The following is a 26,496-nucleotide window of genomic DNA, read 5'->3' on the forward strand; positions in this document are numbered from 1 at the left end:
GATTGATATAATTGTACATTTGTGTGTTGTTTGATTCTAAAAGTCCAAGGGAATTTTGGGTTTCTATTGACATACTTGCCTATTGGATTTCTACCCATTTTGTCAGATCTTTTCAACTTTAAACTTTTAATTTTTGTGCATAGGATAGTCTCTTCATCCCATCCCCATTTCTTTATTTTAAAAATCTCTTCATCCATTTTCGAAACCTTCTTTTTGTGAAATACTTTTTTTCTAAACTTTGACCACTTTCAATATAAGATAGAAACTTTGGCCTTATGCCATTGCATTTTCAAGCTTATTTTCTTAAATCAAACTTGTAAACAAATTTAACTATACTTGACTTAAACTTTCAAAAATCCAAAAAGAACTAACTCATTCAAATCATTTTAGGCCTTTGTGCCCTTCAAACTTAAATTTTTCTAAAACCAACACACTCATTTTGAAATTTGTAGCACGAACTACGAGGTTTTGATCCCTCATTTTTATGTTGATACGTAGGCACAAGACCGAAGGTCTTGTCAAACAAAAAATATAATTAATGAATTCTTTTCTCATCCCCTCACTCTATTTCTTTGTAAACATCACTTTATACCAACTACATATGCACACAAAAAGGGCTCCCTAGGAGTACCTAGGACACTTTGGGTGCTAACATGTTCCCTCCGTGTAACCAACCCCCTTATCTGTGATCTCTGACTTTTATTAGTTTTTATTTGAAAACTTCTTACTATTTGGGTTTTGTTCGTACTTTTTCCCTTTTCCCTTGGAAACATTAAAAGCACGGTGGCGACTCATGTTAATTGATCTCTAGCTTGTTAATAGCTTGATGATCATGAATTTCTCGCTATAGAAATTAAGTGGCGACTCTGTAGGGGAGTAGTCTCAAGTGGGTTTAGCCTACTTTTTTGTGAATATATTTGTTAATATGTTATGATTGTATATATGTATGTGTGATATAATCTGCTTGTTGTGCTTGGTGATCTCTGAGTGGTGAGATAAGTTCTAACCCGAACTTGAGTGCAATTAAGATAGGAGGATGGTATAGTCATGTTCGACTTTTGTGGAGTAGTCCTTAAAAAGTTAGCTTGAGATCCATCAGCTCAGTGGAGACTCCAATGGATTTGGAAATGTCACACAAGTATTTGTGATTAGACATTACTATTTCTAATTGGGTCTGAGAAGCTGAGGACCTTAGAACACCTAACCCATCTTGGCCTATTTAGGATGTAGTGCAGAAACTATTCAAGTGTAGACTTGATAACAGTTTTTATGCGATACTACACTCAGACGAGTTTCTCTTGAGAATATTATGGGTCAATGAGTCAGTCATCTTGTAGCGGGGTATTCGTTACCTTTTAGATTTATTGACTAAATCAAAAGTAAGCATACAATTTGAGTCACCACCGTACTTTTATTTATCCAAAGGAAAGGTTAAAAAGAGAACAAAAACCAAGTAAGAAGTTTTATCAAGTCAAAAACTAATAAAAATGTCAGAGATCCAGGTAAGGGGGTTGGTTATGAAATGGGAAGGTTTTACGCACCCAAAACATCCTTAGTACTCTAGGGAACCTCTTTTTGCAAATGTGTATTGTAGGTTGGTATTTGTGAAAATATTTGTGCAAACAAGATTGGAGGGATGAGAAAAGAATAGATTATATTTACAATTTTTTTGTTTGAATGGATGAACCTATTGCCTACGTACCATCACAAAGGTAGGATCAAAACCTCGTAGTTCGGGGTACAAATCTCAAAAAAGATTGGTGAATTGATTTGATCAAAAGCCTTAAGGTCTTTTGTTATTAAAGGGAGAAAACTCAACCTAAACCAACAATCCACCATGTGAGGGGAGCTTCAACATACTAGTGAGGGGTTAACCCTATAATAAGTATGGAAGACTTATAGTCCAATCACTAAGAATAAGGTGAGGTTTACATCAACCACTATGATAACTCAAACCTATGGCTAATGTTTATGAATTGTTTTAACAAAGGTGGCCATTGGAACCACAAAAACAACTTGAAGTGAGTTGTATTTACAAGTTAGAAGTATTCACAAAAAATGAGGTCAAAGTTGACTTAAGGTTTATTCACAATGAGTATTAATGAAAAGAGTTTGAAAAATCAAAGGCATAAGGTCTAGGTTTCTAGTTTGAAAACAATGTCAAAGTTTGCACAAAGAGAGTTTGGCTTGGGTTAGAGTGAGGAGAAGAAGAGAAGGGCTAGTCCTAAAGCATACAAAGATGAGAGAAGAGATAAAACCCTTGGAGTTCCTTTTTCTTGAAATCATAGAGATGATTCAAGATGCTCCTTTCCTTTGGACTTAGCAAGCAACAAGCAATCAAAACAAATATACATTAAAGCTCCTAGGATCTCCATTTGGCTTGTCTCTCTTAACTTGGCTACTCATGACAATGGTCCTTCTTACTATCTCAAGATGGAATCCCTATCACACAAGAACAAACATCAAAAGGTTCAAAACACAATAAGAGGAATGGACAAAGAATGAGTTTAGATTAGGGGTCCTTTGAAGTCAACTTTAAGATTTAGCATTCTTAAGGCATCAGGCCTAGTTTCTCTTCAAGAAGTTTAGCATTCTAAAGGCATGAGGCCTAGTTGCTCTTGAACTCCTTTAAGCATAGGTAAGGTCCTAATTCTAAGTCCTTTCTCCTTTTGCATTGGATTCACATAAACAATCACAAAACAAACACAAAGCACCAATATATTTATATACAATAATAAGCTCAAATGAGCAAAAGGAAAATGACATAAACATAAAATATATGCTCAAGTGAGCAAAGGGAAAAGCAACATCAATAAATGAGCAAGAAGGTAAATTGCATTAAAGTAAATTGCAAGAAATTAAATGCTCAAATTAAAGTTAGTAGTTAGTAGTTAATGTTAGTGTGTCATAAGACAATTTAGCGCTATGTTAAGCAATCGTAAGTGGACTAATGTAGTAGTCACACCTATCTGAGGCCGGTCAATAAAACTATAGGAAAATAAACACAAGTTGGAGGTCATGACTAGTAGGCCAAGCTCCTACAACTTGCCATGCCAAAAGAAAAGAAGAAAGGCCTTGTATGGACTTTAGGTTTTCTGCTTGACCAAGAAGCAACCTATTTTGGACACAAAGCAACTCACCTGATATTTGATCAAGTTGAGTTTGATTTGGATCAACGAAGGTTAAGCCTCTCATATGTCAAGACCAACCACAAATCATTAACTCATTGGCGAAAATAAAAAGAAGAAATGAGATGAAGATGAAATGAATAAAAGGAGAATTCAAATGAAATACTCAAAACACAATGATCAAATGTGAATCAGATCATCATCAACCAATGTAAAACTGAAGAGAAATGAAGATTAGAAGTCAACAAGTCAAACATATTTGTTTGGTATTTTTGGAATTAAAATAAATGCAAAATTAAAATGGACAAAATATGGTCAAACCTCAAATTCAATTCAAATCAACTTGAACAAGTCCAATTAAATTCTCATAGGTCTAACATGGTCAAACAAGGTTTGATAAATTTTCTCAACATTTTTTGAAATCAGAAACTATTTTAAATCAATTAAAAATAATAAAAATAACACATTATGAATTAAAATCTCAAATAAATCTCAAATCAATTAAGAAATTGATGAGATTATTTTTCATTGAGCTATCATGATCCATATGTGTTAAGAAAATACTTTTGGTTTTTTTAGATATCAAAAAGTATTTAAAATGAATTAAAAACTATTAAAAACCAAATAATTCACAAAAAATATTAAATGAAGTCATAACAATAATTAAAAATCAGATTATGAAACTAGATTTTTCAAGAATTTTTTTGCCATTGGTCTCATATTTTAGTGACTTCAAATAAAATAGTTATCAATTTTTGAAAATAAAAGAAATTAAAAGAAATTAAAACAGAAATAATAAAATATCAAAAATCCAGGGCGCTTGGATCTGTTTCATTAAATGACGTGGCCTTATCACACGGTTCGAAAGCGAGGACACACCATAATCCTTAGTAAAACGCGCCACGAATGGAATTAAAATATGTCATCCAAAGCAATGGACACGATTAGATCATTTAAATGAGATCCAAGGGCACAGGTTGATCCACGTAGGGATGGTGGTGGAAACCACCATCTTCTCCAGCCAGTTAACAACTTTCAGCCACCACGCGCAGGTTTTTCAACCTCAATTAAAATGAACAAACAAGGTACCAAAATGAAGTTGGGGTGATGTACATCACCCCTGTAACCTTGGATTTTCCTCAAAGTTTCTATTGAATGAGAAATTTGAGCTTGAAAATCAAGGTGTACAAACTGAAATGTCTCAATTCATGAAATCAAGACCACCACTGGCCTGCCTCTTGCTTGAGGACTTCAGAAAACAATTCAAACTCAAGCAATTCACATCATGGAGCAAGATCTAGATCAAAACAGTTTGATGATATACCTTTGAAGTGCATCTTTAAACAACACGACCTGCTCAAGTTCTTGCTTCCAATTTGATCTTGAGGTAATTAGGATGCAAGGCTAAGGAATTAAGAATTGAAGATCAACTAAGGATGTTGAAATTCAAGCTTGAAATTGAGAAATGAAAATTGGAATTCCTTTGAGTGAGGTTAGGATTTGAATTTTGTAGGGTTTCAGATCACCTTGAGGTTTCCATTTGAATGAGGAGGCACATGTATTTATAGGTGAGCTGAAGGCATGGTGATGAAATACTCGTGCGCATGAGAATTGCGTCCTCCATGCATGGGCCTGTACAAGCGCATGTGAGGCCCAAAATTGAATAGAATTGCAAGTTGAGATCATTTGCAGATGGTTTGGACGTGCACAAGGCCTGACATTAGCTTGCATTTCAAGTTTCAATGTGAATTGCATAATTGGACATAAACCTTTATCTCTTTGAAAGTCACACATGGAAAATCCAAGCATGGTGGTGTTGGTAATGGTTGGAAATCTCTTGACATAAGGAACAAAATCTATGTTGGGAAAAAATCCATTTGGAGTTTGGAAAATTATGAGAACTGGCTTTGAAGTTTGAGGTACAAAACTTGTCTAGGTTTCCTTTGAATTTTTTTACCAAAAGTGACCAACTTCAAGCCCTTCAGTTTCAAATTTGCAAGCCTAAAATCGAAACAATTTCAACATCAAAATTGTAGATCCTTTCAAGATGATCAATTTGGACTTAAATTTTGAATCATTTGGATTTTTAATAAGAAAGTTATGGGCACTTGAAGTTGGACATTTTCAAATTCAATTGTTATGGTCCAAAGTGACATATAATGTTTTGTATTATCACATGTGTTTATTTTAGGATTATGAAATTTTGTCCAACATAACATTTGAATTATACATCTTAAGATTTCCAATGCAATTGGTCTCACCTCAAAATCATAAAAAATAAGGAAGTTAGGTCCTTGGGAAGTTGACCCAAAATTAGGGTTTCAGTCAAAATGACCTATAATGTTTTGAAATGAATGATGACCTTCCATGTTTTTGATGAACATGAAAGTTGTTCATATGGTTCTTAAGAACATTGTTTCTCTTGGGGTCATCTTCATTTGACACATACGTTCAAAGTTAGGTCTCAGGTTTCCTCAGTTTAGTCAGGTGAATTGACTGGTCAACTTCTTAAGAACATAGTGAATTAAATAACTTCCCTTGGTTTAATTTGATCATAGGTTGAGGTTGCTTCATGAGCAAGGCACAATCAATGCACAGTTGAATTAGGGTTTCCTTAGGAAACAATCCTCAAGCCCTTTGGGTTATCTTGATCAAATTGGAAAATTGAGATACTTGGGAGACATATATGACGATTAGGAACTTTATGGACCATTGTCATGCTTGCTCTCATCTTCATCTAGCCACTTCATTGAGCATAAGAGCCTCCTAGGAGCATGGGATCACATGATCACTTCAGCTTCAAAACAAAAGAGGTTAGTGACATATTTTTGTGCTTTTGGTTAGTAAACAAAATTATAAGAGCAATAATATACAATTCAAACATGCTTGCTGGTCTCAAACCAACTCACACAAGTCCCACCCCTAGGGTAAAGGAGCCACACATGCTATGATCCTTGAGGCAATGCATTGAGCAAATGATATGATGCCATGAGGGATCCTAGGGTCAAAATTAGGGTCTTATAGATGCCCCTATTTAAGGTCATTCTAGCCGGAGATATGACGGTTAAAATCTTCGTCTCGACGAGGTAGAATGGACTTAAATAATAACAAAGAGATGAATTTTGGTCCCTAAGAGACCTCATGGTGCAGATGTATGCATGCAAAAGTTAATACTCTATGGGTAAATATGGCCACAAAGGAAAAAGAAATCAGAGAGAGACCAAAAGTCCATAGGAGTAGCCAACTCACTAGGGAGACAGAGACTCTGGGGGGAAAAATAGGGTAAAATGCGTGAGCATGTCACAACTTGAAAACTTGTTGGGAGACACGAAGGGATTCCATGAAAATAAATTAATGGAAAGACTCGAGCTGACGCAAAGATGCATGTATTGGGGAATATGCCAATACAACAAGCTATCCATAAAGGATACTTCGGATAAAGATCCGGACTCAGACGGGGATGTCCACAAAGGACTCAGTTGAGGAAGAAAACAATGAGATATTACCAGTTACTGGGTAATAAACTCAAAAAGGGACATGTCATCAAAAACACCGGTTACTGGGTGAGAAAACAACATGCTCAGGGAGAAAGAATATCTAAGAGAGGTATAAGGGTGAGAGATATCAATCATCCGAAACGTTTGAGGAGGACCTAAAAGGCATATCTCAACTCAGGAAATCTGACTCCACAGGGGACAAAAGTCATAATAGGGAGCAGAAGGAGGGAACATCAAGGATACCGGTTACTGCGCATATAATAGGTGACCAACCAGGCGTGAATTGGGAACATATCCAAAACACTCATCATCCGAAAGGAGGGCTGAAGAAGCAAACTCGATTTACAGGATGGGAATTCGATTCCACAAGGAAATACGAATCTTACTCAATTGGGGAAGAAAAAGAATTCGACTGAAGAGCGCATGAGATATATTATCTATTACCGTCAGAACATAGATAACATACTCGCATGGAAGATTATCCACAACCAATTACTGGGTTAATAAAGGATAAATCGACCAAACTTAAAGGGCACCGGGATACCAGTTACTAGGTATAAAATGATGACAAATCCAAAGGAGAAACAATCACTACAGTCAAAGGTAAATGAAAGATGACTCGCGGGGGATAAATTGCTTGACAAAAGCAATCATCCGAGAGATATATCACCGGTTACTGGGTGGTATACAAAAAAATGAAGGAATATCAATACCGAATATTGGATATTGATAACCGACAAATAAGGGATTACATCTACCGGTTACTAGGTAGAAAACCACATAAATAGGACTTATAACTACCGGTTATTGGGTAGAAGGCCAACAAAATCCACTGGGGAAAGGATGGACAATTACTGGTTACTGAGCAATTGAACAACTAAACCAGATGGAACTGTAGTGGAATAATAAAAGGAGTCAATCTAGGAACAAACTTGAGAGATACAAATAAACAAGACTCAACCCGATGAGGATATAACTCAGGGGAGTAATTCCATCCCAATACATAATTAGGGGGGAAACTGAAACAAAAATCATCCACGAGGACATAACTCAGTGGGGAATGAAAAAGGAAAGATAGACACTTTCTGCTTATGGGGGCTGACTCTAGATGGAGAGATCAGACACAAGCATCTGCTCGGGGAAGAACATTTCACCAATAGCAGGAGATAACAAGCAAACGTATATGGCAAAGAATGCAACATGAATATCTGAATGCTATGATTATGCGTGTATATGCGTGGTTTATGTATGATTAATGCTGACAAATAGACATATCTAACACAAACAGGTCCGAGAATCAATGGACGGACATCCGGTATAACACCTCAAAAGAGAAAGGTCGGGTCCACATGAGAAATCAATTATGGTGGGGATACAACTACCAAGAGTCATGGACCATCGTTCGGGATAGGCAAAGTCTCAGCTGAGGAACATGCAGAGATATCAATAAGATCTTGTTATAGAAGAACTCTACCAGGGATCTTATCAAGGGATAATGTGGAATTCTGTGGGGAACAACCACCAAATAGACTTATCAATCAAACATTCCCTTATAACTGTTGGAGGGACATCTCTTCTAGGGGAGAGAGAACACTTGCTCCGTTGGGGAAGGAAATAACACATCTTCCTCAATCGCCGTCCAATACTCGAAGAAATCTTCAACCATGGAGGACATACAAACGTCAAACTAGGATCAGGCAACTCCATTAGGGATGGACTGTAGGCGACCCAACTGGGGATAGTCTATTAACGAGCAACCCTACTAAGGATAAGCTGTAAGCCAAACTGCTGGGGGTAACTACGAGTACCTCAGGAGGAACTGTCTTGGCTGAGGGGATCGGAAACGAATCCTTCATAAACACGTGCTATGCTGGGGATGAAAAGGGAATAAACCCTTTACCAACTGCTCTAGGCAACTACTACTGAGGAGATAGCTTTGCAGGGAACACATGCTTACTTCATCGAGGATTTCTACTCATGCTGGGAATTTCCGCTCACTAGGGAAAGATAAACTTCCTCGTGAATAGCATAGCATATCAACCTTTATCAATCTATAAGGGATTTTAGGTCAGTCCACACACGGGATAACAACCATATAGTTGATAAAGTACCAATGCTAGTTCCTAATATAGAGGTACACATCTCTAAAAGATCGAGGCCAAAACTCCAGACTCTCTGGGGAGCTGATAATGTTCTATTCTTTCGGCGCTCGTTGGGGAGACAACCTGAAAGATGATGAAGAGGATACAAACATGCCATAATGTGAACAAATGTCTTACCCTTTTTGGAGATCGTACTATCCTTGGGAGAGCACTGAAGACATTCCATTTATCCTTTCAGTCATTGTGAATGTTCACTTTGTTTAAAAATAGTTTATAAAAACTTGTTTAAAACAATGATATTTATCAATTAAAACATGCAAACATTTGTTAAGCAAAAAAAAAAATAAGAGTGCAAAGAATTGGATAAAGGCTCAAATTTATTTGATGGAATGGTAGTCCGCAAATGGCGAGACTCCATGGATCTTTACAAATTTGAAATTGGTGATATATATTGGAAAAAAGGGCTACATTGAACATAATGACCATTTCTCCACCAACTCTGAATCCAATGTATTTGAAACTTCAGTTGGCGATGACTGAGCGAGAATCTTTGACAGAAGACAACTTGTAGAACAAAGTCTTGTCAGGATGCAGTTACTTGCCAAATCCCTAATTTTTGCCTAGATTGCCCTAAGGTGAGGTACTCAATCTAGCGGGATATATATATATTCATTTTTTTTATGTCTCTAACTTTTGCCTGGATCGCCCTTTCGGGTTTTCAATCCACCGAGACGCTCATTTTTGCCTAAGTTGCCCTTTCGGGTTTTCAACTTAGCGAGCTATTCTGTTTTTATTTTTAGGCGAAGTATTTCTTGACTGCATCTGAATTCATAGGACGAGTGAAGTCCTCCTAATCCATAGTTGTAAGTAACAAAACACCGCCTGAAAAGGCTCTCTTAACAACATATGAACCTTCATAGTTTGGAGTCCACTTGCCCCTAGAATCGGGCACGAAAGACAAAACTTTCTTGAGCACAAGGTCACCTTCTCGGAACACACGAGGCTTGACCTTCTTATGAAAGGCTTTCTTCATCCTTTGCTGATACAACTGACCATGGCACATGGCAGTTAATCTCTTCTCTTCTTTCAAATTCAGTTGGTCATAACGAATCTGAACCCATTCAGCCTCAGTCAACTTGGCTTCTATCAAGACTCTCATTGATGGGATCTCAACCTCCACGGGGAGGACAACCTCCATGCCATATACAAGAGAGAAAGGGGTTTCCCCTGTTGAAGTGCGGACGGATGTACGATAACCATGCAAAGCAAATGGCAGCATCTCATGCCAATCTTTGTACGTAACAACCATCTTCTGGATAATCTTCTTGATGTTCTGGTTAGCAGCTTCAACATCCCCGTTAATCTTGGGTCTATAGGGAGAAGAATTATGATGCGCAATCTTGAACTCGCTACACAGCTCTTTGATCATCTTGTTGTTCAAGTTAGATCCATTATTAGTAATGATCTTGTCTGGAACACCATAACGGCATATGAGTTGATTCTTGATAAACTTCACAACCACCTGCCTGGTCACATTTGCATATGATGCCGCTTCAACCCACTTGGTGAAGTAGTCAATTGCTACGAGAATAAAACCGTGACCGTTTGACGCCTTTGGCTCTATCATGCCAATCATGTCAATTCCCCACATGGAGAAAGGCCATGGTGAGGAAATGACATTCAGTAGTGTCGGGGGAATATGAATCTTATCCGCATAAATCTGACACTTGTGGCATTTCTTCACATATTTGCAGCAGTCAGACTCCATTGTCAGCCAATAGTAGCCTGCTCTTAACATCTTCTTAGCCATAGCATGTCCATTGGAATGAGTACCAAATGAACCCTCATGGACTTCAGTCATCAACAGATCTGCTTCGTGTCTATCCACGCATCTGAGCAGAACCATGTCAAAATTCCTCTTATAAAGCACATCACCATTGAGGTAGAAACTGCCAGATAATCTCCTCGAAGTCTTCTTATCTTTAACAGATGCCCCAGGCGGGTAAATCTGACTTTGAAGAAAACATTTGATGTCATAATACCATGGCTTATCATCTTTCACTTCTTCAACCGCGAATACATGAGTTGGTCTATCCAAGCGCATCATGGTAATATTAGGGACTTCATTCCAATATTTCACCACAATCACTGAAGCAAGTGTAGCAAGAGCATCTGCCATCCGATTCTAATCTCGAGGAATATGATGGAAGTCAACCTTAGTAGAGAAAGTTGAAATCCTCCTCGCATAATCTCTGTATGGGATGAGGCCAGGCTGATTCGTCTCCTATTCACCCTTAATATGATTAACAACAAGGGCCAAAACGCCATAAACATCAAGATGCTTGATCCTAAGATCAATACATTCTTCCAAACCCATAATACAGGCCTCATACTCCGCCATATTATTCGTGCATTTGAAAGTTAGCCTCGCTGTAAAAGGAAAATGTGTGCCCTGAGGAGGTAATCACTGCCCCAATACCATTTCCATATTAATTAACAGCGCCATCGAACACCATACCCCATCGGGAACCAGGCTCTGGCCCTTCATCGAGTGTAGGCTCATCACAATCTTTTATCTTCAAATACAAAATTTCCTCATCCGGGAAGTCGTACTGAACAGACTGATAATCCTCAATTGGTTGATGTGCCTAGTGGTCAGCCAAGATACTACCTTTAATAGTTTTTTGAGCTCGATACTCAATATCATAGTCAGATAACAACATCTGCCAACGGGCAATCCTCCCAAGTAAAACAGGCTTCTCAAAGATATACTTGATTGGATCCATTTTGGATATCAACCAAGTTGTATGATTCAACATATACTGGCGTAAACGCTTAGCGGCCCAAGCCAAAGCACAACATATCTTCTCAAGCATTGAGCATCGAGACTCACAATCAGTGAAATTCTTACTCAAGTAGTATATTGCGTATTCTTTCTTTCCTGATTCATCTTGCTGACCCAATACACAACCCATAAAGTCATCAAGCACAGTCAAGTACATAATCAAAGGTCTCCCTTCAACAGGCGGAGACAGAATCGGAGGCTCAGACAGAAACTCTTTGATACTATCAAAGGCCTTCTGGCAATCCTCAGTCCAATACTGACGCTGATCTTTCTGGAGGAGCTTGAATATAGGCGCACATATGGCAGTCATCTGGGATATAAATCTCGAAATGTAATTCAAGCGGCCAAGAAAACCTCAGACTTGCTTCTCAGTTTTGGGCGCAGGCATCTCTTGTATTGCTTTGACCTTGGCAGGATCAACTTCAATACCTCGTTCAATGATGATAAAGCCCAATAACTTACCGGAACGGACTCCAAAGGTACACGTGTTCGGATTCAGGCGGAGTTTGTACTTCCTCAAACGCTGGAAAAGCTTCAACAAGTGCTTTACTTGTTCAACTTCCGTTTTCGACTTTGCAATCATATCATCAACATATACCTCGATCTCCTTATGCATCATATCATGGAACAAGGTAGTCATAGCTCGTTGATACGTGGCTCCGGCGTTCTTCAAACCGAAGGGCATCACTCGATAACAGAATGTCCCCCAAGGTGTGATGAATGTTGTCTTCTCCATATCCTCGGGTGCCTTTTTAATCTGCTTATAACTGGAAAATCCGTCCATAAATGAGAAGACATTGAATTTAGTTGTATTATCTACCAACATATCAATATGTGGTAGAGGAAAATCATCTTTCGGACTTGCTTTATTCAAGTCTCGATAGTCCACACACATTCAGACTTTTCCATCTTTTATAGGCACGGGCACAATACTGACCAACCATTGAGGATATGTAGAAGTCACCAGAAACCCCGCATAAATTTTCTTCTGAACTTCTTCTTTAATCTTCACTGCCATATCAGGATGAGTTCTTCTGAGCTTCTGCTTCACAGGCACACACTCAAGCTTCAATGGCAAGAAATGTTGCACGATATTAGTATCTAGACCAGGCTTGTCTTCATACGACCAGGCAAAGACGTCGACATATTCTCGTAGCAACTCAATCAACCCCTTCTTAAAAGATTCTTTAAGGAGTGCCCCAATCTTCACCTCACGAATGTAATCTTCAGACCCCAAGTTGACTGTTTCCAGATTCTCAAGATGTGGCTGAATAACCTTCTCTTCATGCTCAAGAAGACGGGTAATCCCATCAGGAATTTCCTCAACATCATCTTCTTCTACCTCAAATACAGGGAACTCAAAGTTGGGAGATGGCGTTGGATCATTATGTTCAATGCGTTTGATCAACCTGCATAATGATTTTGAGTATAAAAGAGATTTCAGAATTCAAACAAGGCAAATCATTATGCAGATGAAAAGATTGATTTTATTCTCTTTTTTTTAGGGTTTTATGGTGATCACCAATTTCATGCAGAAAGCAAAAAGGGAAAATAATTTGGAAAAAACAAAACTCTAACATGTAATTTTTGAATGAATATCATTGTATTAATCAAATATGTGCCAACAATGTCATCACTTCTCCTTTTGGCATGGGAGAAGGGTTTTTAAACAAAACTAACACATTATGTGGACTTATGGATAACTTTTGGAACATCAACAGTGACCCAATTATAGCAGACTCCTCCAGGTATGACGAAGTTGCCCAGGTCTTCCTCCTCACTATCTTCCACAATGGCGGCAACCTCTTGATCTTCTACGGTGTGGATGTAACCTCCACTCTGGAACAGCCCACGCTCATTGGAAACACCAGAAGAGTATCCTATGCCAGCACGAGATTTATTATCTTCCATTTTGATCATTTTCCCCAAACCAGTAGTTGCAGCATGCTCAACGGCCAACTTGGCATCATTGTAGGAAGCAAATGAAGAAGGTCCTTTCCTAGAAGGCTCAGCAATAGATAAGCCTTGGAACGGAGTCCCAACCTCATCCTCAACATCAATGTAGGAAAAGGAAGATAAATGGCTAACCAAGAGAGCCTTCTCTCCTCCTATCACCACCAACTTTTTGTTTTTAACAAACTTTAACTTCTGGTGTAGGGTGGATGTCACGGCGTCTGCCTCGTGAATCCATGGTCTGCCCAGCAAACAGCTGTAAGACGGATGGATGTCCATGACCTGGAAAGTGATCTGGAAATCACTAGGTCCAATCTTGATCGAGAGTTCTACTTCACCGATCACAGTTTTCCTTGATCCATCAAAAGCTTTCATAACCACGTCACTCTGCCTCATGGGAGGCCCCTGGTACGAAAGTTTAGCAAGAGTGGACTTTGGCAACACATTAAGTGATGATCTTGTGTCTACCAACATATTAGACAAGGCATCATCTTTGCAATTCATAGAAATGTGTAGAGCCAAATTGTGGTACTTTCCCTCCTCTGGAAGATCAACATCACAGAAGCTCAAATTGTTACAAGCGGTTATGTTTGCAATAATGCTATCAAACTGCTCAATAGTGACATCGTGGTGCACGTATGCCACGTCCAACACCCTCTGCAAAGCTTCGCGGTGTGGCACATAATTCATCAACAAAGATAGCACGGATATCTTTGATGGAGTTTGTAGTAGCTGATCAACAACGTTGTACTCGCTCCTCTTGATGAGCCTCAACATCTCATCGCAGTCCTCTTTCAAAATGCCATGCTGGCCAACCAAGACAAGAGCTTTCACAGATTTATCAACAACAGGGTCAACACCCTTCACAACAGTAGTAGGATTGGAAGAAGAAGTCCCCACGGGACCAGCAGGATTAATAATAGCAGTTCTTCTCATGATATCTTCGTGGGATTTCGGCTGCGCCGAGAAAACACGACCACTACGGGTCACACCACTAACATCTGAGATACTCACAATAGAGGTGGAGGCCAATGACACCTCCTTTCCATCTTCTAACATAATTGCATTGTACCTGTAGGGAACAACTTTGTCAGATACATACGGGACAGGGCCCGTTGGTTTTATCACAAGAGATGGTAACACTTTCTTCTTGCTGCCATCATATTTGACGACAACAGGCTCTGGAATCCTGAATACATGAGAGATAACATCAACTTCATCCTCATTGCGATTCTGAAGTATTTCGATCATTCCCTGATCCAGCATCTCTTGGATGTCCTTCCTTACTTGTCGGCATCCTCTTTCGTTGATAGTGCACACCTGGAACCTATCATGGTCATGCTCATAGTGATTGTATCCACACAACAGTTTATGCATCTCGACCAATGATTGCCTGATATCATTGACATACATGACTTTATATTTGCTAGGGCATCCCTGGACCATATTCACAGCAGTTTTCCCATGCTCAGGCAATGGGTTCTTCTTCACATAAGGACCTACGTCCTCGAAAAACAAAACCCCACTTCTCACAAGGTCTTGCACCTTGGTCTTCAAGGGATAGCAATTCTCCACATCATGTCCAGGAGCACCGGAATGATATACACAATGTAATTCAGGCTTATACCACCACTAAGGGTTAGTCGGTACAGCAGGAGGATCTCGTGGAGTCATTAACTTTCTATCGATCAGAGAAGGATAGAGTTCAGCATATGACATCGGAATTGGATCAAAAGTGACCCTCTTCCTCTCGTAATTGCTAGTGTTGGTGTTATTGTTATTTCGAGGCTGGTAGGCCTGTTGTTGCTGATGTTGATGTTGTTGATATTGTTGATGCTGTTTTTGTTGATGAACTTCTCGGAAGGCAGGTGCTATATGACCCCACCTGGTGTTGGCTAACGGAAGGGCGCACGTTCTTCCTCTTCACAAAGGGTCTTCTTTTTATATGGGAAGACACAACATGTGCCTCTCTTTCCTTCTTCTTCACAAATCCCCCATATCTCTTTGCTGAAGAGCCTTCATCCTTAGTCAAACGCCCCTCGCGGACCCCTTCTTCCAACCTCATCCCCATATTCACCATTTTGGTGAAGTCTGAGGGAGCACTGGCAATCATCTTCTCATAGTAGAAAGAACTCAAATTCTTCAAAAAGATCTTTGTTAGTTCTTTCTCTTCTAGGGGTGGCACTATCTGAACTGCCAACTCACGCCATCTCTAGGCGTACTCTTTGAAAGTCTCCTTCTCTTTCTGGGACATCGCCCTCAGTTGGTCCCTATCGGGAGCCATATCCACATTGTATTGATATTGCTTGATGAAGGCTTCGCCAAGATCGTTGAAGGAGCGGATGTTCGAACTTTCCAGACCCATGTACCACCGGGGAGCAGCACCGGACAGACTGTCCTGGAAGTAGTGGATAGCAAGTTGATCATTGTCAGTTTGTGTTGACATCTTACGAGCATACATCAAAAGATAGCTGAGTCGGCATGTGTTTCCCTTATATTTCTCAAAGTCAGGCACTTTGAATTTAATAGGGATTTTGACGTTGGGCACAAGGCACAACTTAGCAACACTCTTACCGAAGAGGTCCTTACCCCTCAGAGTCTTCAGTTCCTTATTGATATTGCTTGACGAAGGCTTCGCCAAGATCGTTGAAGGAGCGGATGTTCGAACTTTCCAGACCCATGTACCACCGGAGAGCAGCATCGGACAGACTGTCCTGGAAGTAGTGGATAACAAGTTGATCATTGTTAGTTTGCGTTGACATCTTGCGAGCATACATCACAAGATGGCTGAGAGAGCATGTGTTTCCCTTATATTTCTCAAAGTCAAGCACTTTGAATTTAATAGGGATTTTGACGTTGGGCACAAGGCACGACTCAGCAACACTCTTACCGAAGAGGTCCTTACCCCTCAGAGTCTTCAGTTCCTTGTGTAGCTCAAGGAATTGGTCTTTCATTTCATCCATCTTCTCATAAACATATGGGCCTTCATATGGCTCAGAATGATAGATGGTATCTTCAACTCTAGGTAAAGTGTGCACAATGGGAGGTGGCACAGAAAGGACCGGGCTATATGCCGGAAGAGAAGCGAGAGTTGGAGCAAAACCCTCGGGCACAAAATTGGCGGGAATTCCCTAGGGGAACCCGGCTGGCATGGTTGGAGCGAAGTGGGTTGTCGCGGCAGGCATAGTAGAAGAGGCTACCTTTGATATAACAATCCTCTGGGGAGGAGTTGCAGGATTTGGCGACGAATGGCTCTGAGCTTCCAGCACTGACTCCATCATGGCAGTCAGCCTAGCTACTTCCTCTTTTAGTTCCCGGTTCTCTTGCTCTAAGTGCTCCATTAGTCTTGGAAGATTGGCTCTTGTATTATACCGGTGCGTTAGCTTGTCTTTGAAATAAATGAAGAGCAAAGAGTTAGACCACTGAGCTGAATAAAACCTGCTTATGCATATGATGCATGCAATGTTTGTGCGTATGATTTATTTTTATTCAGAGGAACTTTGTAGAAATCTATTTGCAAATATGTGAAAATATTAATCTTTTAAGACATATATGGAATATTTATGGCAATAATATTTGGAAATTGTTTTACACCCAAGAAGTAGTACAGTTTTGGTAACCAAATACAATACAAGGGGAAAGGAGAGTAAACATCCTATGGAGCCCCAGAAACAATCATCCAAATCTCTCGAGACCGGAAGATCAGCTGCACGAAGCCTCTTCACCTCTCTCTCATAAGCTGCTTCCATATCAGACTTCTCCTTGGCGAGTCGATCATACTTCCTCTTCCAAAACTTGGATGATTGAGGAAGAAGAGAAGTAACCACATCATCAGGCTCATCAATAACCTGATGCTCCAGGAATTCTATCACAACATCCTTATCTCTGAGTTGCTAAAGTAGTTCCTCTCGCTCACGAACCCAAGCACGCGAACGGTCTTCATCCTTATCTCGGACAGTCATATGTCATGCGGTACTCAAAAGCTCTCTTCCTCACCCAAGCAGTGTAGGGTTCCAAAGCAATACAATTCTTCGGACCCAGCTCTTTCCTTGCCTTCCTATGAATCTTGCGCCAGGCGCAAACCATTCTGCCCTTCAATTTCTGGGGATCTTTACCCTCTTGAAAGAACACCCCTTCCAACAAAATGTTGTTAGGTTTATCCTTTAAGGGGAACCCAAGCTGACGGCAAGCCAAAACAGGGTTGTAGTTAATTCCACCACATGTACCAAGAAGAGGCACATTGGAGAATTCACCACAAGAATCAATAATCTGGACACCATCATACACACGGTTATACCAAAAGATATCATCATTAGTGAGAGACATAAGTCTCGTGGACCACCGTAGACATCCTTTGTTCTCCTTGAAGGCGAGCGTCTGAGGCAAGTGCGAAATAAACCATTTGTACAACAGAGGCAGACAACAGACAATGGATCCACCACCCTTTGCATTCCTCATATGCAAAGAGAAATAAGTGTCACCCAACAGAGTCAGAACGAGATTAAGAGTAGAGAAAATCCTAATAGTGTTCACATCCACAAAGTTGTCGATGTTGGGAAATAACACTAGCCCATAGTTGAGAAGTACAAATATAGCTTCAAAGGCATCCTCACTCATGGCCTTCCCAAACAAAGTAGCTTGGGAAATGAGAAAATCAGATGGGAGACCTTGAATTCAACCTTTGGTTGTCAGATGAGCAACAACATCAGATACATCTATGTGAAGCATGTCAGCAATCTCTTGGGAAGAAGGAACCCTCTCCAAGCCACTAAATGGCAACTGATCCAGAATAGGTATACACACATGAAAGGCATACTCCTCAAGTGTAGGCAGAAGCTGGAAATCTGGAAAATTGAAGCAATGATACAGAGGATCGTAGAACTGCACTAGCACACTCATCAGACCTTCATCCACCTGAGTCGAAGGAAGAGACAGAAGCTTCCCATGGCGAGCTTTGAACTCCAAGGGATCTAATACATAAGATGTCAAACTCCTTAACTCTTTCAAGTAGGGTTGTCTGAAACTGTACTTCTTCGTATTCCTTCTTTGCTTATCCATGTCTGAAAATTTGCAAATAGACCTTTTAAGTTCCTTGAAAAATTTCTTGTTGATGATATGGATGAAAATGAATGCATGAATGCATGGATGCGAAAGACACACTCAAGGATCAAGCAAGTCACACCACACAAAGGTCACAGGATGGCTCAAGTCATCCTCAATATCAATCATCCATTTTGGTGGATTATGGTTTACACTTTATCAACACCCAAGTTCCATTGATATTGAGGATATACGAGAACGGATCAACCGCAAATCAAGGGTTTGTTGTGAGTCACGAGCATGGAGTCTCGGTTAAGAACCACCCAATGGGAGTCTCGGTTCTAAAAAGGTCCCCATAGTCATCATCTCATCATTCAGATATTATCGGATAAAACGACTACTCGTATTCCAAAAATATTCTCAAGAGAGACTCTTATGAGTGTAGTATCGCGTAACAATCGTATCAAATCTTACACTTGAACGACCTTCGCACTACATCCTAACATAGGCCAAGATGGGCTAGGTAATCTAAGGTCCTTGGCTTTTAAGGTTTATATTGGAAAGAGTAATGCCTAACCACGACTACTCGTGTGACATTATTGATCCCAACAAGACCTCCACCAAGTGAATGGGCTTTCAAGTCAACTTGCTAAGGAATAACTCCACACAAGTCAACAAGATTATGTCATTCTCCTATCATAAGTGCACTCGAGTTCGTGTAGAGAACTCATCTCACAAGAGACCACCAAGCACACAAGCAATTGGTATATATCAAGCAATTCATACATTACAAACAATACAGTCATCCCAAATTTGCACAAAAATATGTCACAAAATAAATATAAACATACAATAAAACAAGCAAAAAGTAGGCTAAACTCACTAGGAAAAGACAGATCCCCAGCAGAGTCGCCACTTTTCTGTAGCGGGGTATTCGTTACCTTTTAGATTTATTGACTAAATCAAAAGTAAGCATACAATTCGAGTCGCCACCGCACTTTTATTTATCCAAAGGAAAGGTTAAAAAGCGAACAAAGACCAAGTAAGAAGTTTTATCAAGTCAAAAACTAATAAAAATGTCAGAGATCCAAGTAAGGGGGTTGGTTATGAAATGGGAAGGTTTTACGCACCCAAAACATCCTTAGTACTCTAAGGGAACCTCTTTTTTGCAAATGTGTATTGTAGGTTGGTATTTGTGAAAATATTTGTGCAAACAAGATTGGAGGAATGAGAAAAGAATAGATTATATTTACAATTTTGTTGTTTGAATGGATGAATCCATTTCCTACGTACCATCACAAAGCTAGGATCAAAACCTCGTAGTTCGGGGTAAAAATCTCAAAAAAGATTGGTGAATTGATTTGATCAAAAGCCTTAAGGTCTTTTGTTATCAAAGGGAGAAAACTCAACCTAAACCAACAATCCACCATGTGAAGAGAGCTTCAACATACTAGTGAGGGGTTAACCCTATAATAAGTATTGAAGACTTATAGTCCAATCACTAAGGATAAGGTGACGTTTACATCAACCACTATGATAACTCAAACCTATGGCTAATGTTTATGAAAACTTTTAACAAAGGTGGCCATTGGAACCACAAAAACAACTTGAAGTGAGTTGTATTTACAAGTTAGAAGTATTCACAAAAAATGAGGTCAAAGTTGACTTAAGGTTTATTCACAATGAGTATTAATGAAAAGAGTTTGAAAAATCAAAGGCATAAGGCCTAGGTTTCTAGTTTGAAAACAATGTCAAAGTTTGCACAAAGAGAGTTTGGCTTGGGTTAGAGCGAGGAGAAGAAGATAAGGGCTAGTCCTAAAGCATACAAAGATGAGAGAAGAGATAAAACCCTTGGAGTTCCTTTTTCTTGAAATCATAGAGATGATTCAAGATGCTCCTTTCCTTTGGACTTAGCAAGCAACAAGCAATCAAAACAAATATACATTCAAGCTCATATGATCTCTATTTGGCTTGTCTCTCTTAACTTGGCTACTCATGACAATGGTCCTTCTTACTATCTTAAGATGGAATCCCTATCACACAAGAACAAACATCAAAAGGTTCAGAACTCAATAAGAGAAATGGACAAAAAATGAGTTTAGATTAAGGGTCCTTTGAAGTCAACATTAAGATTTAGCATTCTAAAGGCATGAGGCCTAGTTGATCTTCAACAAGTTTAGCATTCTAAAGGCACGAGGCCTAGTTGATCTTGAACTCCTTTAAGCACAGGTAAGTTCCTAATTCTAAGTCATTTCTCCTTTTGCATTGGATTCACACAAACAATCACAAAACAAACACAAAGCAACAATATATTTATATACAATAATGAGCTCAAATGAGCAAAAGGAAAATGACATAAACATAAAATATGTGCTCAAGAGAGCAAAGGGAAAAGCAACATGAATAAATGAGCAAGAAGGTAAATTGCATTAAAGTAAATTGCAAGAAATTAAATGCTCAAATTAAAGTTAGTAGTTAGTAGTTAATGTTAGTGTGTCATCAGACAATTTAGTGCTATGTTAAGCAATCGTAAGTGGACTAATGTAGTAGTCACACCTATCTGAGGCCGGTCAATAAAACTATAGGCAAATAAACACAAGTTAGAGGTCATGACTAGTAAGTCAAGCTCCTACAACTTGCCATGCTAAAAGAAAAGAAGAAAGGCCTTGTATGGACTTTAGGTTTTTTGCTTGACCAAGAAGCAACCTATCTTGGACACAAAGCAACTCACCTGATCTTTGATCAAGTTGAGTTTGATTTGGATCAAAGAAGGTTAAGCCTCTCATATGTCAAGACCAACCACAAATCATTAACTCATTGGCCAAAATAAAAAGAAGAAATGAGATGAAGATGAAATGAATAAAAGGAGAATTCAAATGAAATACTCAAAACACAATGATCAAATGTGAATCAGACCATCATCAACCAATGTAAAACAGAAGAGAAATGAAGATTAGAAGTCAACAAGTTAGACATATTTTTTTGGTATTTTTGGAATTAAAATAAATGCAAAATTAAAATGGACAAAATATGGTCAAACCTCAAATTCAATTTAAATCAACTTGAACAAGTCCAATTAAATTCTCATAGGTCTAACATGGTCAAACAAGGTTTGACAAATTTTCTCATCATTTTTTGAAATCAGAAACTATTTTAAATCAATTAAAAATAATAAAAATAACACATTATGAATTAAAATCTCAAATAAATCTCAAATCAATTAAGAAATTGATGCGACTATTTTTCATTGACTTATCATGATCCATATGTGTTAAGAAAATATTTTTGGATTTTTCAGATATCAAAAAGTATTTAAAATGAATTAAAAACTATTAAAAACGAAATAATTCACAACAAATATTAAATGAAATCACAAAATTAATTAAAAATCAGATTATGAAACTAGATTTTTCAAGAAAAAGTTTTCCATTGGTCTCATATTTTTGTGACTTCAAATAAAATAGTTATGAAATTTTTAAAATAAAAGAAAATTGAAATTCTAGTAACAGACTATCGATGTCACACTGGATGTTATGACATCCATTTCTGCGCAGACAGGTAATGTATGCAGAAAGTAAATGTAAAAAGCAGTAAATGACACAGAGAATTGTTTACCCAGTTCGGTGACAAACACACCTACTCTGGAGGCTACCAAGCCAGGGAGGAAATCCACTATAAGAGGTATTAATTCAAGACTTAAACCACCGGTTTAATCCTATCACTTAAGACCTACCCAATGCAATTTCAATCTAAACTAAGACCTAAGTACCTACTCACTCCCCCTCAATCACAGCAGTGATTACAACCATTAAGAATTTTAAAGTCAGTGGTGAAGATATACTTCAAACAACTCTTAATTTTGCTTAAAAGCTTTAATCAAGAAACACATCACTCACGCTTAAAAGCTTAGAGTGACATAACAATTACAACTCAATAAACACCCTACTCCAATGCAATCATCTAGGTGATAATTGCTTGGCTCACAAGTAAAACCTAATTCAAGACACAATGCAAGTACAACAATGATATATAATGATATATTGAATTCTTCACGCTTCAAATCACTGAATTGCTGAAAGTAGGATTGCCATCCTTTTATAATGCAGTACTTGGGCCTTGAACTTGAATTTCATAAAATTAGGGTTAAGCAAGTTAACCTAATTTCCACACATTAGGGTGCTAACAAATAGGCTATATGCTAGGTCTCTTAATTTTAGCACAGATGTTAGTTTCTTGAAAATCAGCCTAAGATAAATACTGAAACATAACAGAAAAGTTAGCCTATACTTTAGCATCTGCTGTCAGGGATGAATGTCAAAACATTCAATTTGACATCCAGAAAATGTTGTCATGAACGAATGTCATAACATTCAGTTTGACATCCAGTAAATCCTGTATTAGCTAATCCTACAGCATACTACTTAAGCATGTCATGACATCAGTCAAGACATCTAAGTACAGTAAGTGTTTTAACATAAAATGCAGCCAATCAAAAACATCTACAAACTCCCCCTTTGGCAAATTTTTGGCTAAAACAACTTGGCATCACAACAGAGTTCACAGCAGCAGAAAGCACACATCCAAGCAGAGAATCAAATTAGCTAATACACTTAGCAAACATAGAAGTTAAACTTCAAACCGCAGCAACACAAGAGAAGATCAAGCAGAGAGCAAACAACAACATAATCTCTTGTTTAGAGGACCTTCAACTTCAAAGAAATCTATTGTCCTGGGGTACAAGTGTTACTCCCCCTTTTTGTCAAAAATGTTGCCAAAGCAACACTTAATATTACAGACAAAAATAAATAAAAATACAAGCAATTATCAGAAACACAAGAAATGTTCTAGTCATCTGACTCAGAGTCAGCATCATCATTTGTGACATCATCAGGACTGGCATCTGCTTCTCCCTCTTCACCTTATCTTTCAGCTTCTTCTGCAACGGCAGCAGCTTCACCAAATTCTCCATCATCAGCTAGCACATCAACTTCAGTCATCTCCAAAGAGCTAATCAATTTTTCCAAGTTCAGCTTCCTTGCCTCTAATTCCCTGCATGTTTCTTTGAGAATTGCAATGACAGCAGCTTTACCTGGCTGATTGCTTACACGTGATGTCTCACCAGATGTCATGACAATGTCAGGGACATGGGTACCTAGGAACAACTTATGATTGAAAGACATAGGGCTATCTCTTTTCTTCACATAATCATTCTCAATTAAGATGTTTGGAAACTGATTTAAAACAATACCACAGATGAGAGAAGGAAAGGCTATAGGACCCTTCACACTGAAGCTTCCTGCATGCTTCAAAGTTTGATCAAAAATATAGGAGCCATAGTCAAATTTGGCTTTGGTTCCAACAGCATATATAAACTTTCCAAGCATTACAGCAACTGTAGATTTATGATTGGTGGGCACCCAGTTAGCAACTCCAATCTTGTGCCGCATTGCATACTTGACACTCAGTTTACTTGCCACCAATTTTCCTTTGAGAGGCGACTTCCTTACCTGATTAGCAGTGATGACTTGACATATTTTGTTGTCAGTCACCTAAAGCTCAGGTTGAGCTTCATCAGGCCTTCCCAAATACTTGTTGATCACTGAAGGAGAGAACTTTACACACTTGCCTCTCACATACACTTTCCTGAATTCCTTAGACTTGCCATCAGCACATTCTTCAGACAAATTAACAATAAATTCCTTTACCAACATCTCATAGCACTTTGAAAACTGAGTCACAGTCTTCATTAAACCAGCCTCTTGAATAAGATCCATAATATCCTTACAGTCTAGGACATTCTGAGCTAATTCCCTTTCCAAAGCCAGCCTCTTCTGATAAACATATTTCCACCTGTTTACACTTGAAGCAATATGAAAAGATATGTTGTCAATTGGTACCTCAGGGACACTAGCTGCAAGCTTGCTAGTGGTTGGCTTCTTCTTTGACAGAATGTCAGAGACATTACAAGGAACATCTGAGTCAGACTCAACAACAACAAACTTGGTCTTGTTTTTCTTGGGCACCACTTTGCTCCAAGATTTGGTTGGACCATGAACTTTCCTCTTTAGGGAACTCTCGACTGCCACCGTTGTCTTGGAAGAGGTTGAAACATCAATCTTCTTTCTGGGGTACCTTTGAGCCACAGTTTTCTTTTCTTTCCTAGTCCTAACCCTTTTGGCTATGCTAGGGAGGACAGAGGACAACAACTCATTATCAGAAAATTCCTCCAGGTCTACTGTTTCAGCCTCACAGTTAGGGTTGTCACTGACATCATGAGTGACATGAACTTCCTCACCAGCCACATTATCTAAGGGTTTGTCAACATTTGACTCCTTATGGGCATCAGTTTGCTCAACATCATCAGAGATATTCTTTCCTAAAGACTCAGTATTTTCTTGATCAGCAACACTATCAGGTTCAATAGTGTTTAAGGGAATGGAAACCCCAGGGACCTCATGATTTCCAGACAATAGTCACTATAGTGGCTATGGCATTGTGAACATACCTGGAACCTTCTTTGGTTCGTTCCTCAAGAACGATGGATGAGGAGAAGCCTGATACAGTTACTTTAGGTCTTCTTGAATGTGGGGTATTCACAGAGTCAGCAACAGGATCTTCTCTGTTAGGGTTGCTTGGTTCAGCGCTAGGAGAACAAGGCATGTTCTTGGAAGGAGAAGAGTTGGATTGTTGAGACATGATGAGTATCTTAGAGGCGAAATGAAAATTTTCTCTGAGAGGATGCTTGCGTGAATGGAAGTTGAAAGAGTGGAAGAAGTAACGCTTGTTGTAAGTGAAATAACTATTATCTGTTGACCAATCAGAGCACACTTTCAATTGTTTAATAATTTGAAATATTAAACAGTAAATTTCTAACATCCTTAGTTGCTATAATTCCCCAGAAAGACATATTCCCAACTTGCCCCTTAAATTTTCAAACTGAGTAGCATCCGAAGCCTTTGTAAATATGTCAGCAAGTTGTAGTTCAGTTGCCACATGTTCCAAGGTAATCACTTTGTCTTCTACCAGATCTCTTATGAAGTGATGTCTAATGTCAATATGTTTGGTCCTGTTGCGTTGGATAGGATTCTTTGAAATGTTGATGGCACTGAGATTGTCACAGAACAATGTCATGACATTCTGAGTGACATTGTACTCAGTCAGTATCTGTTTCATCCATACCAATTGGGAACAACTGCTTCCGGCTGCTATGTACTCAGCTTCTGCAGTGGATAATGATACACGGTTCTGTTTCTTGCTGAACTAAGAAATGAGATTGTTTCCCAAGAAGAAACATCCTCCTGATGTGCTTTTTTGTCATCAGCACTCCCAGCCCAATCAGCATCACAATACCCAGATAAGATAGGCTCAGAGCCATGAGAGTAGAGCATACCATAATCACATGTCGCATTAATATACTTGAGAATCCTCTTGACTTTATTTAAGTGACTCACTTTGGCTTCTGCTTGGTATCTAGCACACACACCAACTGCATAGGCAATATCAGGTCTACTAGCAGTTAGATATAGTAGGCTACCTATCATGCTTCTATACAAGCATTAATCAATACTAGAACCTCATTCATCTTTAGTTAACTTTAAATGAGTAGGTGCAGGAGTTCTTTTGTGACTAGCATTATCCATACCAAACTTCTTAACTATGTTCTTGGCATATTTGCTTTGGGAGAGAAACATAGAATCTTCCATCTGCTTAACTTGCAGTCCAAGAAAATAAGTCAATTCCCCAACCAAACTCATTTCAAATTCAGATTGCATTTGGTTAACAAAATGTTTCACCATTCTATCTGACATTCCACCAAAGACAATATCATCCACATATATTTGGGCAATCATGATTTTTCCATCTTCATCCTTCACAAATAAAGTCTTATCTATCCCTCCTTTTTTGTAACCATTAGTAGTCAGAAATTCAGT

General features: G+C 38.8%; 1 protein-coding gene across 1 annotated transcript; it reads right to left on the bottom strand.

The window, feature by feature from the left end:
• Positions 1-24,114: 24,114 nt before the first annotated feature.
• LOC127122432 (uncharacterized) lies at positions 24,115-25,261 on the bottom strand. The gene is made up of 3 exons (XM_051052771.1): positions 25,071-25,261; positions 24,566-24,973; positions 24,115-24,415 (listed from the first exon to the last, which is right to left on the bottom strand). The coding sequence occupies exons 1-3, from the start codon at positions 25,259-25,261 to the stop codon at positions 24,115-24,117; spliced, it is 900 nt and encodes a 299-aa protein (XP_050908728.1).
• Positions 25,262-26,496: the final 1,235 nt, after the last annotated feature.

This window comes from Lathyrus oleraceus, chromosome 2 (genome assembly GCF_024323335.1).
Source record: "Lathyrus oleraceus cultivar Zhongwan6 chromosome 2, CAAS_Psat_ZW6_1.0, whole genome shotgun sequence".
Lineage (NCBI taxonomy): Eukaryota > Viridiplantae > Streptophyta > Magnoliopsida > Fabales > Fabaceae > Lathyrus > Lathyrus oleraceus.

What these genes read in the sequence shown, in the direction of transcription:
- LOC127122432 (XM_051052771.1), bottom strand. Translation starts at nt 25,261, where the DNA reads ATGTCTCAACAATCCAACTCTTCTCCTTCCAAGAACATGCCTTGTTCT. An exon ending in CGAACCAAAGAAGGTTCCAG is followed by an intron (nt 24,974 to 25,070) that starts GTATGTTCACAA and finishes TGAACCTGATAG; the next exon opens with TGTTGCTGATCAAGAAAATA. An exon ending in CCCAAGAAAAACAAGACCAA is followed by an intron (nt 24,416 to 24,565) that starts GTTTGTTGTTGT and finishes AAGTGTAAACAG; the next exon opens with GTGGAAATATGTTTATCAGA.